Source organism: Hemitrygon akajei, chromosome 3 (assembly GCF_048418815.1).
Source record: "Hemitrygon akajei chromosome 3, sHemAka1.3, whole genome shotgun sequence".
In the NCBI taxonomy this organism is placed as follows: Eukaryota; Metazoa; Chordata; class Chondrichthyes; order Myliobatiformes; family Dasyatidae; genus Hemitrygon; species Hemitrygon akajei.
The window spans coordinates 111460631-111473256 of NC_133126.1; the positions used below are offsets into that span (position 1 = coordinate 111460631).

General features: G+C 46.0%; 1 protein-coding gene across 1 annotated transcript in view; it reads right to left on the reverse strand.

The window, feature by feature from the left end:
* Positions 1 to 640: 640 nt before the first annotated feature.
* farp2 (FERM, RhoGEF and pleckstrin domain protein 2) overlaps positions 641 to 12626 on the reverse strand; it is a 135588-nt gene continuing 123602 nt past the window's right edge. The window contains exon 13 of the mRNA XM_073040564.1: positions 641 to 7999. Coding sequence (XP_072896665.1) covers positions 6758 to 7999 — 1242 coding nt within the window. The 3' untranslated portion in view covers positions 641 to 6757. The remainder of the gene's footprint in view (positions 8000 to 12626) is intronic.

The window sequence follows — 12626 nt, forward strand, 5'->3', positions numbered from 1 at the left end:
CAAATTATTCAGAATAATCACTTTAAACACAAAAAGTTGGTGATCATTCTACAAGAATTACTTTAGTATGGACTCCATGGATATGGGACTCAAGAGTGAAACATCATGCAAGCAGGGTCTTCAATCCAACTCACCCATGTTGACATGTTGTCCAGCGATCTAGTCTGAACACCCCACATTTTGCCCATAGCCCTGTATCCACCTACTTATCTAAAATGGCTTTTAAATGTTGCCAATGTTGCAAACCTTGGAACTCAGGAAACAAAAGATTTGTACAGCACACAAGCTTTAGGGCCCCATGGAAACTTTTTTTCAAAAACTGCCAAGTAGATTCTAAAAAGTAACAAATTATGTTCATCTAGAAAGCATGGAAAAGATGCAACCAAATTTGTCATCATCACAACTGTAAGGACACATATGCAAATTACTTAAAACATTTATTTCTTTCAGAAAGTGACATATGTAAAATTACTAGAATTCTAGAGAAACTCTAAATACACTTTTAGATTCTGCCTTCCTGTTATTGCTGCATTCTCTTTTAATGGTACAAGAAAGTCTATAAATATTTCAGCAGGAACAGAGCTAATGAACACAAATGGCAAATTAGATTAAATACACACAAAAAACAGTAAAGCAGAAATATAATTTCTCTTGTTTATTTTGTTGATATATAAAATTACAAAATTATGAAATTCCCAATGCATCTGTGATGCACTCACAAAACCAATTATTTTTCAACAGATAATGAATCTTTGCAGACACCAATTTGCAAACCTGTTGCAATTCATTTTAAATCTGTGACCAATATTCTTACTAGTAATGCAAGAAAAAGGAGCACCAGTTATCAGATTCAGAACAGATGTACACAGTTCTGAGTCGTCCTGTCGCAATGTTCTTCATTTTGGCACAGAAAATTATTGGCAACTGACAAACACAGGTGAAGGTGGTAATTATTTCTCATTAAATAAACTCCTGCTACTTAGTGCTGAATGGCACTAAAGTGGACCAAAAGCACTTGAATGTTTACCACAGCTATAATGCTTCCAACTCAGGTCCTAAACTCAATGACAAAAACCATCCATGTCCATCATCCCTGACTGCATGGAACACAAATAAGGCAATATAACCAGATGCCATGGTGTTGTACCAGCAAAAGCATCAAACTGCAATGTGAAAATAGACAATGATTCCATTCAGTTTCTTCTGTGGGTCAAGTTTAATCCATGTGCCCATTATTAAAGAGCAAGCATTAAGAGAATGGTCTAAAGAGCATATGGGATCCTGATCATTAGAGTACAAGAACCATAAAGTCATAGCAAAACTTTCCAGTCACAGTCTGGTCCAATCTTGAGCATATTTCAGAAAAGGCTAGAGATGGTGCAGAAGAGATTACAGAGACTAGAGTCTTCAATCTTATAGATGAACTGAAGACGGGGTTGCTCCTCTTAGAACTGAGTTAGGAGAGAACTTATGGAGCCATTCAATATCTTGAAGGGACTAGATAGAGAACTACAGAGAAACTGTTCCCTTTGGTTATCGGGACTAGAACCAGCAGTCACTGAATGAAGGTATTTAACAGCAGCAGAAGTGACACAAGGAAAACTACAATTTTCAGCATTGTTAGAATTACTGTAGAGGGAGAAATGGATGCACATTTAATCATGGAGCTGGTAGAGGGTAGGAGCAAGAGATCAGTTGGAATGCTCTTACTTAAAGTCAGCATTGAATCAATGGGACAAATTGCTCCTTCTGTGCTGTAACCTGATACTGATTCATGCTTGTTTCTCCCCATTCTACACACATCCTCCTTTGAGATCACCTTCACTCTACATGGGATAATTAAGGAAGTTGCATACGCCAGTGCTGAGGAATAATTAACCTATTCAGTTTTCCCCACTCTAACCCAATTCATTACAATTTCATGTAGTGATTTCTTTTTAAAAATAAAATGCAAACCTCATTAAAACATTAAGATTCCATTTTCCTAGCAACCCCAACCCACGGCACCCAATTAACACTTGTATACAGATCGGAGAGCATATGGAAAGAACGTGGACTTATTGAATATAGGACTTGAATTATCAGAACTGAACAGAAATCAACTTCAATTTTATTAACAATGTACATCTAGTTAAACTCAGTTTTGCACTACACACTGTCATTCAGCCACTGCTTCTGTAAAATGACCCATCTTCGAAGCTCTTACAATCTCTATTGATCAAGGCTTCTGTAATGTTTTAGCCAACTTGTTAGCCATTGAAATTCCAGTTGCTGAATGTCAAATACCAGCAATGTACTGACAACTGTAAAGCTAAATCCAAGCTCTGCAGCAAATTTTAATCATAATTAGATCAATATGTTAAAATAAGAATTACCTTCTCATACCCACCCCAATGACAATAATGAGAATGAGATGCCATTTAGATTTCATCCACTTCATAAAATTCATGAACTATGTTTGTTTTAATACACCAATTAGTATTCAATAATTCAAGCCAGCAATTGCACATAGAAATTTAGTTTAATAAAGATACATATTTAGACAATGCACTGGGACATCCTGTACCCGTACAGGTTGGTCCTAACATCTATATAGGGACAAGGCACTTTGAGAAACACAAATGACTCATAGCTTTAAATTCAAATGCAGCTGTTCTAAGTGCCACAACCAGTTGATATGTTCTTAAGGAGCCTGTAATTGGTCTGAAAGGGAAGACATGGGATTTGGCACTCCAAGAATAGGTGTGATGTTCTAGTGATTTAAGATGAAGAGCAGGAGGAAATAAAGAAAATGGTGTTGCAATCATTCAATGCCCATCACCAAGCAGCACTCCTATTGGTACTAATTAGCCTCAATACTCAATCACCATAATGGTGGAGTGGAGGTGGGAGAGAGAATCACTTATTGATGCAAGCATTAGTCACACATCAGTACTAAAATGGTTGGGCATCTAATGCCAGTTTTCAGTGAGACTCTTCCAGTAAAGTCCTGCTTACTGTATATACTTAACTTCTGTAAGCCTGGTTGATCCTGACTATATAAAATAGAATCTCTTCACTTTGTGACACAGATACAATTAAAACAAATGCACATAAGTGGAAGACAAAAAGGGAAATGACAACCCACTCGGCATCACCAATTCCAAATTTCAGCAACGGTTCCTCATTCGATCTTGCACTTTACTGCAGACTGGAGCATTTGCCTTCACCACACCACCAAAATGTTTAATGCTCTCCACAAATTACTCAACCAACTTGTAGGTCACATCTACTCATTCAACACATTAACGTCTATGCCAAAACTGGAAAACTGTAGATTTATTGGTCTCCCATTAACATTCTAAGCACTGGTGTGAGCACCTTCTATACATTATTTGATAGTATTTATTCAGGATGCTGTAGTGTCCTTTAGCAAGAAAACACAAGTACTTTGCTCAAGTATCATGTCATTTGCTTTCTGGTTCAGGTCAATATTAAATGATTAACTATCACAAAAGGCATTTTTGAAGCTGCAGGTATCAAATGGAAAACCACAGTTTTCTTGTAAACATGTTAAAGTGCATTAAAATGGAGCTTTTACCAAGAAACCCTTGGAAATAAAATATTCCCAGGCATTATTTACAGTACCATTTAAAATATTTTAAAAAGTGCTTGGGGGATGCAATAAAGGGTAACAAAACAAATAGACAGAATTTAGCAAAAGATTTCATATCACAAAGCTTTATAGTTTAGAAATGATTAACAGTAGACTTCATGGAAGTAAATGCAATAGAATTAATTCCTAACAGCTAGTTAATTCCAGAATAAGGAAAATGGACTTGTATTTAACCTACAGATTCAAAATGTTTGGAAAAAATCAACAAGTTAGATAGTACAGATTAAGAATATTCTAACTACCCCAGAGCACTGTGTGTCAGAAACCTTGTAAAAAATCAAATGGGCTCAGACACCTTTTCTCATTTCAGGAAGTGTGGTTCAAATCACTGGAACTTGAGGCTCAGGGATCCTTTATACCTTCCCCCTTCTGTGGCTCTTGATATCCAAATGGATCTTCTTTTCTTGCTTTACAGGACAATGTAGGTTTGGTTCATGAGTCAGATGAAGCTTTCTTCTTAAAAGTCCTTAATATCACCACAGTTCTTGGTGCATTTCCTTTCTCGGTTAGCAACTACCATGACACAACTTTAGTGTGATTTATGTTCATTCGTGGATAAGCACAGCTCAAATGCCATCTAAATTCACAGAAGACACCATGGCTGGTAAAATCTCAGATGGCAATGAGGAGTGAGATCAGCTGGTTGAGCGATGTCATAACAACAGCTTGGACATCAGCAAGAACAAGGAACTGATTGTGGACTTCAGGAAAGGATAGTCAGTCCTCATTGAGTGAGCAGCTTCAAGTTCTTGGGTGTCAGCATCTCAAAGGATCAATCCGGGGCTCAACACATTGATCCAATCACGGCATAATAACAGCTCCACTTCATTAAGAGTTATTAGAGATTTGGTACGTCAAAGGCTCGTGCAAATTTCTACAGATATACATGGAGAATATTCAGACTGGTTGCATCACAGCCTGGTATGGAGACTCCAATGGACAGGATCAAAAAAGGCTTCAGAGGGTTATGGACCCAGCTAGCTCCATCATGGGAACAACCCTCCCTCTGCCCCACATCAAGGACATCAAGAAGTGGTGCCTCAAGTAGGTGGCATCCATCACCAGGACACTCCCTCTTCTCATTACTACCATCAGGGAGCAGTAGGCAGTACAAGAGCCTGAGACCTATACTGTGATTCAAGAACAGCTTCTTCCCTTTCACCATCAGATTTCTGAACCCATGAACACTCTCTCGATATTTTCTTGTATATTTTATTCTGTAATTTTATGTCCTTGCACTGTACTGCTGCTGCAAAACAACAATTTTCACATTATGAAACTGTGATAATAAACCTGATTTTGGAATGTGGCCATTGCTGGTAATATCAGCATTTTTTATCCATCTCCAATTGCACCAAAACCTGGGTCAAACATATTGTTGGCTCCAAGTCACATATAGGCCAGATTGGGGAAGGGCAACAAGTTTCCTTCTCTGAAGATCATTAATGAACCAGATGGGGTTTTATGTTAACCTTTCAGAAGAACACAGCCCAAATGGATTGCTACCAAGTTAAATCAGTTCTATCATCAATACATTTCCAAGCAACTCTGAACAAACTTCCGTAGGGATTGCACTCCTTGTCAATACCTTGGAAATAAGTTCAAACGTTGGTGTCAATACATACATCTTTTACTTCTGACACTTAAGGAACAAGTAATGCAAAAATCACAGTTGACAAGACTGGTAAATGATCTTTTGCAGTCACCGACTCCTTCTAAAACAGCATTTTCATTCAACCAGTTATGCTACCAACCAAAATTAACTAGTGCTTAGAGGATTGCATCACCCAAGTGTACCCTATGACAACAGCAGAACTAAGAACTTGCAAGTACCTTTAATGTAATGAACATCAAAGTGGTCCGTATTAAAGATAAATAATGAAGGGGAAAAAAGAGCTTAGGCTGTACCAAAGAGAAAAATGACTAGAATCTAAAACATTGATGTTTTTAAAATGTAGAGAAAAATCAATCCAGAGGAATGGAGAGAATAGGGCAGAGATGGCTAAATAAGTGCCACCAACACTGGAATGGAGAGACCATAAATGCACAAATAGAGTCCAAATGGCAAGGATATAAGAAGGGACAGTAGCATAAAATACCAAGGTTCATATGCCAAGTTTACTAGTGATCAGGAATGAATGGCAAAAGAATCAGCACTAGTGAATTAGAGAGAATTTCAAACACCCAAGTTAGAGGCCAGGAAGAAGAAACGAGACAAGTAGCAAAACTGCAGAATTTGTTTAGGGGTAGGCACCTACTGCTTCACTGCCACAGATAACCAGGGGAACCATTTTGCCTTGTATCTATGACCTGACATTAGACCGATGGGCTCGGAGTTGAAGTCATGGAAAAAAGCCACCATCTCACAGCGAGCTTCCATCTCATACAAAATATTTAACTTCCTTGGGATATTCATGTTCCCATCAAGCTTTCTACACGTTAGAGTTCCCATCTACTTGTATCACATATTAATTTTCCCCACTTGATTTGTAAGAGTGCTCCACAGGTTTTATCAATGTTAGTCAATTCCCCATCAGTTGCATCATTACATAAACAGGAAGATACTTTGCTTTTAGATAGTTTAGCTTGGGTAAATCAGTTCCACAGAAGTCTATACAACAGCCCATTACTACTGTCTATTAGGTTCTGTGTGCCCCCCGAGCTCCACCAATACAGCACTTCCCACAGACAACTTCACAGCATTGTGGATGTATTTTGCACTTTAACAGAAAACTATGCCTCAGTGTTGGTTGGCATCTTTAAAGAAATAATATATCTATATAATTATATAAAGAACTCATTTGGTTCAGAGTATAAATGCATATACATAGTGTCATTGTTCCAGTTACTAAGGCACTGGAAAGTCCACTGGGCCTGTTGCCAAAACCTTACATGAACAGAATACTTCTATAAATTTTGTGCAAAAGGCTGGCCCAAGTGTTCAAAACTTTCAAACATAAAGTGAGCAGAGTTATCTAGCATGGGAATGTTTATATTTTAATACCATCCTTTTGATATTCATAATGATTTTTAAAATGCTGTTGTCACCCGAGCCATTAAAGTGAAATTAGCAGATCAGTAATTCCCTACACTACATGTGCATCATTGTAGAGGAAGAGTTTCATTCAGACTGCCCTTTTCCTCCTGCTCTCCTAGTGTACATCCATTAACCTCATTCTTGAAATTGAATGTGAAATTACTTGTGGCAACCTGTGCGAAGGGGTTACTGTAAAATAAACTGCTGTCGAGAGGGGCTCCGCTATCTGAATCCCATGATCCAAACTCACTACTCGAGTCTTCTGTTGTGGTGGGAGGGTAACTCAGCTGCTCAAGCTGCTCAATCACATCACCAAACTGCAAAGCAGAACTGGACTCAGAGCGTACAGAGTACGTGGGAAAGTTCACCATTGAACTGGCTTCGGACTGATTAGCCGAATTGGCCATCCTAAACGATGTTGTGTCAGGTAAGCCATTGAGCCCAAGGTTGGTCAATGAGCTGCTCTGTGACTGATTGTTCAGTAGAGAGCTTGTCTCAGATTTGCTGTAGCACTCATGTAGCCGATTGGCTTGTGCCTTTACCTCAAATAAGTCCACTGAGTCAATCGGTCGACCATTGCCATTGAGATCACTCTCACCTTCAAATTCAAGGTCACCCTCTGAACCCCGATACATATTATCATTGACATAGTTACTTGATTTGTGTTCACAGCTTAGATTTCCCAACCTAGCGTTTACCAAAGGTGAAGCCACTAACGGATTGTAACTAATGGATCCCTTTGCACCATTCCCCAGCCCATGGTAACATGGTGAAAATGCCTCTGAGCCACCAGCAAAAAAAGAAATCTCAGCCGGGTCATCATCAATGAACTCTTCAGTAAGCTGCAACTGAGTGTTTGTCAATGTGAAAACTGGCATTGCCCTTCCCTGAAGCTGGTTAATATTGTTCTCAGTAATAAATATATCTCTGGCACAGTCATCCTCATCATTGTCATTTCTCTGAGTGAGCTTCCAATTACTAACATTCTCTTTAGTTAAACCACTACCCTCATCATAACCCGACGAGGAGCGACTGCAGCTGCCTGCAGCTTCAGCAACAGAACCTTGAAAGGAGATTGGTGAAGGCTGACTGGAAGTCTTCCATGTTTCTTCCATCGTTGGACTCATCTTCATGTCCACTGGAGATTTCTGAAGAGTATTCTTATTGATCAGGAGCATGTTGCCATCATCTCGGTGGATGGACTGGCTGTCTGTAGCAACCTTACACGCAGACTGGACGGACTGAAAGGAAGCAGCAGCTGAGAAGGGAGAGCCTGGAACCTCTACATCTCCGGTGAATGACAAGCTCTGGTGGGGTGAAGAAAACAAAACAACTATATTTGTATACCGCAGTGCATGGCAATCAGTATTTTTCCCCACTTTCAAACCAATCAGAATTATTTACAAAAGTGAACACTTTCCACTTCTCACTTCAGTGTGCTACCATGTAAAACAGACCATACAGATAATGAACTTATTGATCCATTATATTAGAACACAAGAGATTCTGTATATGCTAAATCCAGAGCAAAATACCGGAGGAACTCAGCAGGACAGGTAGCATCTACGAAAATGAATAAACTCTCAATGTTTCAGGCCAAGACTCTGCATCAGGACTGGAAAGGAAGGGAAAGAAGCCAGATTAAGTAGGTGGATGGGGGGTTGGGGAGCAATACAGGCTGACAGATGATCAGTGAAGCCAGGTGGTGGGGGGGAAGGTGGGTGGGGGGAACGGGGGAGCAGTACAGGCTGACAGGTGATCAGTGAAGCCAGGTGGTGGGGGGAAAGGTGGGTGGGGGGAATGGGGGAGCAGTACAGGCTGACAGGTGATCAGTGAAGCCAGGTGGGGGGAATGGGGGAGCAGTACAGGCTGACAGGTGATCAGTGAAGCCAGGTGGGGAGAATGGGGGAGCAGTACAGGCTGACAGGTGATCGGTGAAGCCAGGTGGGGAGAATGGGGGAGCAATACAGGCTGACAGGTGATTGGTGAAGCCAGGTGGGGGGAATGGGGGAGCAGTACAGGCTGACAGGTGATTGGTGAAGCCAGGTGGGGGGAATGGGGGAGCAGTACAGGCTGACAGGTGATTGGTGAAGCCAGGTGGGGGGAATGGGGGAGCAGTACAGGCTGACAGGTGATTGGTGAAGCCAGGTGGGGGGAATGGGGGAGCAGTACAGGCTGACAGGTGATTGGTGAAGCCAGGTGGGGGGAATGGGGGAGCAGTACAGGCTGACAGGTGATCGGTGAAGCCAGGTGGTGGGGGGGAAGGTGGGTGAGGGGAATGGGGGAGCAGTACAGGCTGACAGGTGATCAGTGAAGCCAGGTGGTGGGGGGGGAAGGTGGGTGGGGGGAATGGGGGAGCAGTACAGGCTGACAGGTGATTGGTGAAGCCAGGTGGGGGGAATGGGGGAGCAGTACAGGCTGACAGGTGATTGGTGAAGCCAGGTGGGGGGAATGGGGGAGCAGTACAGGCTGACAGGTGATCGGTGAAGCCAGGTGGTGGGGGGGAAGGTGGGTGAGGGGAATGGTGGAGCAGTACAGGCTGACAGGTGATCAGTGAAGCCAGGTGGTGGGGGGGGAAGGTGGGTGGGGGGAATGGGGGAGCAGTACAGGCTGACAGGTGATTGGTGAAGCCAGGTGGGGGGAATGGGGGAGCAGTACAGGCTGACAGGTGAGTGGTGGATCCAGGTGGGGGGAATGGGGGAGCAGTACAGGCTGACAGGTGAGTGGTGGATCCAGGTGGGGGGAATGGGGGAGCAGTACAGGTTGACAAGTGATCAGTGAAGCCAGGTGGGGGGAATGGGGGAGCATACAGGCTGTCAGGTGATTGGTGAAGCCAGTTGGGGGGAACGGGGGAGCAGTACAGGCTGACAGGTGATTGGTGAAGCCAGGTGGGGGGAATGGGGGAGCAGTACAGGCTGACAGGTGATTGGTGAAGCCAGGTGGGGGGTGGAGGAGCAGTACAGGCTGACAGGTGAGTGGTGAAGCCAGGTGGTGAGAATGGGGGAGCAATACAGGCTGACAGGTGATTGGTGAAGCCAGGTGGGGGGAATGGGGGAGCAATACAGGCTGACAGGTGATCAGTGAAGCCAGGTGGTGGGGGGGAAGGTGGGTGGGGGGAATGGGGGAGCAGTACAGGCTGACAGGTGATCGGTGAAGCCAGGTGGGGGGAACGGGGGAGCAGTACAGGCTGACAGGTGATTGGTGAAGCCAGGTGGGGGGAATGGGGGAGCAGTACAGGCTGACAGGTGATCAGTGAAGCCAGGTGGTGGGGGGGGAAGGTGGGTGGGGGGAACGGGGGAGCAGTACAGGCTGACAGGTGATCAGTGAAGCCAGGTGGGGGGAATGGGGGAGCAGTACAGGCTGACAGGTGATCGGTGAAGCCAGGCGGGGGGAATGGGGGAGCAGTACAGGCTGACAGGTGATCGGTGAAGCCAGGTGGGGGGAACGGGGGAGCAGTACAGGCTGACAGGTGATCGGTGAAGTCAGGCGGGGGGAATGGGGGAGCAATACAGGCTGACAGGTGATTGGTGAAGCCAGGTGGGGGGAATGGGGGAGCAGTACAGGCTGACAGGTGATCAGTGAAGCCAGGTGGTGAGAATGGGGGAGCAATACAGGCTGACAGGTGATCAGTGAAGCCAGGTGGGGGGAATGGGGGAGCAGTACAGGCTGACAGGTGATCAGTGAAGCCAGTTGGTGGGGGGGAAGGTGGGTGGGGGGAATGGGGTAGCAGTACAGGCTGACAGGTGATCGGTGAAGCCAGGTGGGGGGGAAGGTGGGTGGGGGGAATGGGGGAGCAGTACAGGCTGACAGGTGATCGGTGGGGGGGTGGGGGAGCAGTACAGGCTGACAGGTGAGTGGTGAAGCCAGGTGGGGGGAATGGGGGAGCAGTACAGGCTGACAGGTGATCAGTGAAGCCAGGTGGTGGGGGGAAGGTGGGTGGGGGGAATGGGGGAGCAGTACAGGCTGACAGGTGATCAGTGAAGCCAGGTGGGGGGAATGGGGGAAGGTGGGTGGGGGGAATGGGGGAGCAGTACAGGCTGACAGGTGATCAGTGAAGCCAGGTGGTGGGGGGGAAGGTGGGTGGGGGGAATGGGGGAGCAGTACAGGCTGACAGGTGATCAGTGAAGCCAGGTGGGGGGAATGGGGGAGCAGTACAGGCTGACAGGTGATCGGTGAAGCCAGGCGGGGGGAATGGGGGAGCAGTACAGGCTGACAGGTGATCGGTGAAGCCAGGTGGGGGGAATGGGGGAGCAGTACAGGCTGACAGGTGATCGGTGAAGCCAGGTCGTGGGGGGGGAAGGTGGGTGGGGGGAATGGGGGAGCAGTACAGGCTGACAGGTGATCGGTGAAGCCAGGTGGTGGGGGGGAAGGTGGGTGGGGGGAATGGGGGAGCAGTACAGGCTGACAGGTGATCGGTGAAGCCAGGTGGTGGGGGGGAAGGTGGGTGGGGGGAATGGGGGAGCAATACAGGCTGACAGGTGATCGGTGAAGCCAGGTGGTGGGGGGGAAGGTGGGTGGGGGGAATGGGGGAGCAGTACAGGCTGACAGGTGATCAGTGAAGCCAGGTGGTGGGGGGGAAGGTGGGTGGGGGGAATGGGGGAGCAGTACAGGCTGACAGGTGATCGGTGAAGCCAGGTGCGGGGTGGGGGAGCAGTACAGGCTGACAGGTGATCGGTGAAGCCAGGCGGGGGGGAAGGTGGGTGGGGGGTGGGGGAGCAGTACAGGCTGACAGGTGATCGGTGAAGCCAGGTGGTGGGGGGGAAGGTGGGTGGGGGGAATGGGGGAGCAGTACAGGCTGACAGGTGATCAGTGAAGCCAGGTGGTGGGGGGGAAGGTGGGTGGGGGGAATGGGGGAGCAGTACAGGCTGACAGGTGATCGGTGAAGCCAGGCGGGGGGGGGAAGGTGGGTGGGGGGAATGGGGGAGCAGTACAGGCTGACAGGTGATCAGTGAAGCCAGGTGGTGGGGGGGAAGGTGGGTGGGGGGAATGGGGGAGCAGTACAGGCTGACAGGTGATCGGTGAAGCCAATTGAGAGAGAAGGTGTGTGGGGAGAATGAAGTGAAATGCTAAAGACCTGAAGAACGCATCTGGTAGGAGAGAAGAGTGGACCACAGGAGAAAGGGAAAGAGTAGGGGCAACAAGGGAGGTGATAAGCAGAAAAAAACCAGTGAGTGGGAAGCCAGAATGAGGAATGGAAGAGAGAAGGGATGGGGGGGAATAAATTACCAGAAACTAAAGAAATCAACATTCATGTCATCAGGTTGGTCACTGCCAAGATGGAATATTATGTGTTGCCCTTCCAACCTGACAGTGACCTCATCACGTCAATAGAGTAGAGGAGGCCAGGGACCAACGTGCTGGAATTGGAATGGGAAGCAGGATTGAAATGTGTAGCCATCAGGAAATCCTACCTGTCGCATTTGGCCATAATGAGGCCATTCTCAGGTTGGAGGAGCAACACCTCATACTCCATCTGGGTAGCCTCCAACCTGACCACTGATTTCTGTAATTCTCTCCCCTGCCCCTTCTCTCTTTTTCAATTCCCTTTTCTGGCCTCCACTCTTAACCTTTCCCTCCTCCTCACCTTCTGGTACCTCTCCCCCTTCCCTTTCTCCTCTCCTATCAGATTCCTTTTTCTTTATCCCTTTACCTTTTCCATCTATCACTTTCTCCAAGCTTCTCACTTCAACACCTCACCTCCACATCTATCACCTGCCACATTGTACTGCTTCCCCTCCCCACCCCAACTTCTTATTCGGGCTTCTTTCTCCTTCTTTCCCAGTCCTGATGAAGGGTTTCAGCCTGAAACGTCGACTGTTTATTCCTCTCCACAGATGCTGCCTGACCTGCTGGGTTCCCGCAGCATTTTGTGTGTGTTTCAGTATATTATTCTTGTGAGATAATTACAAGGGAAACCAACCAAATGACACCAGC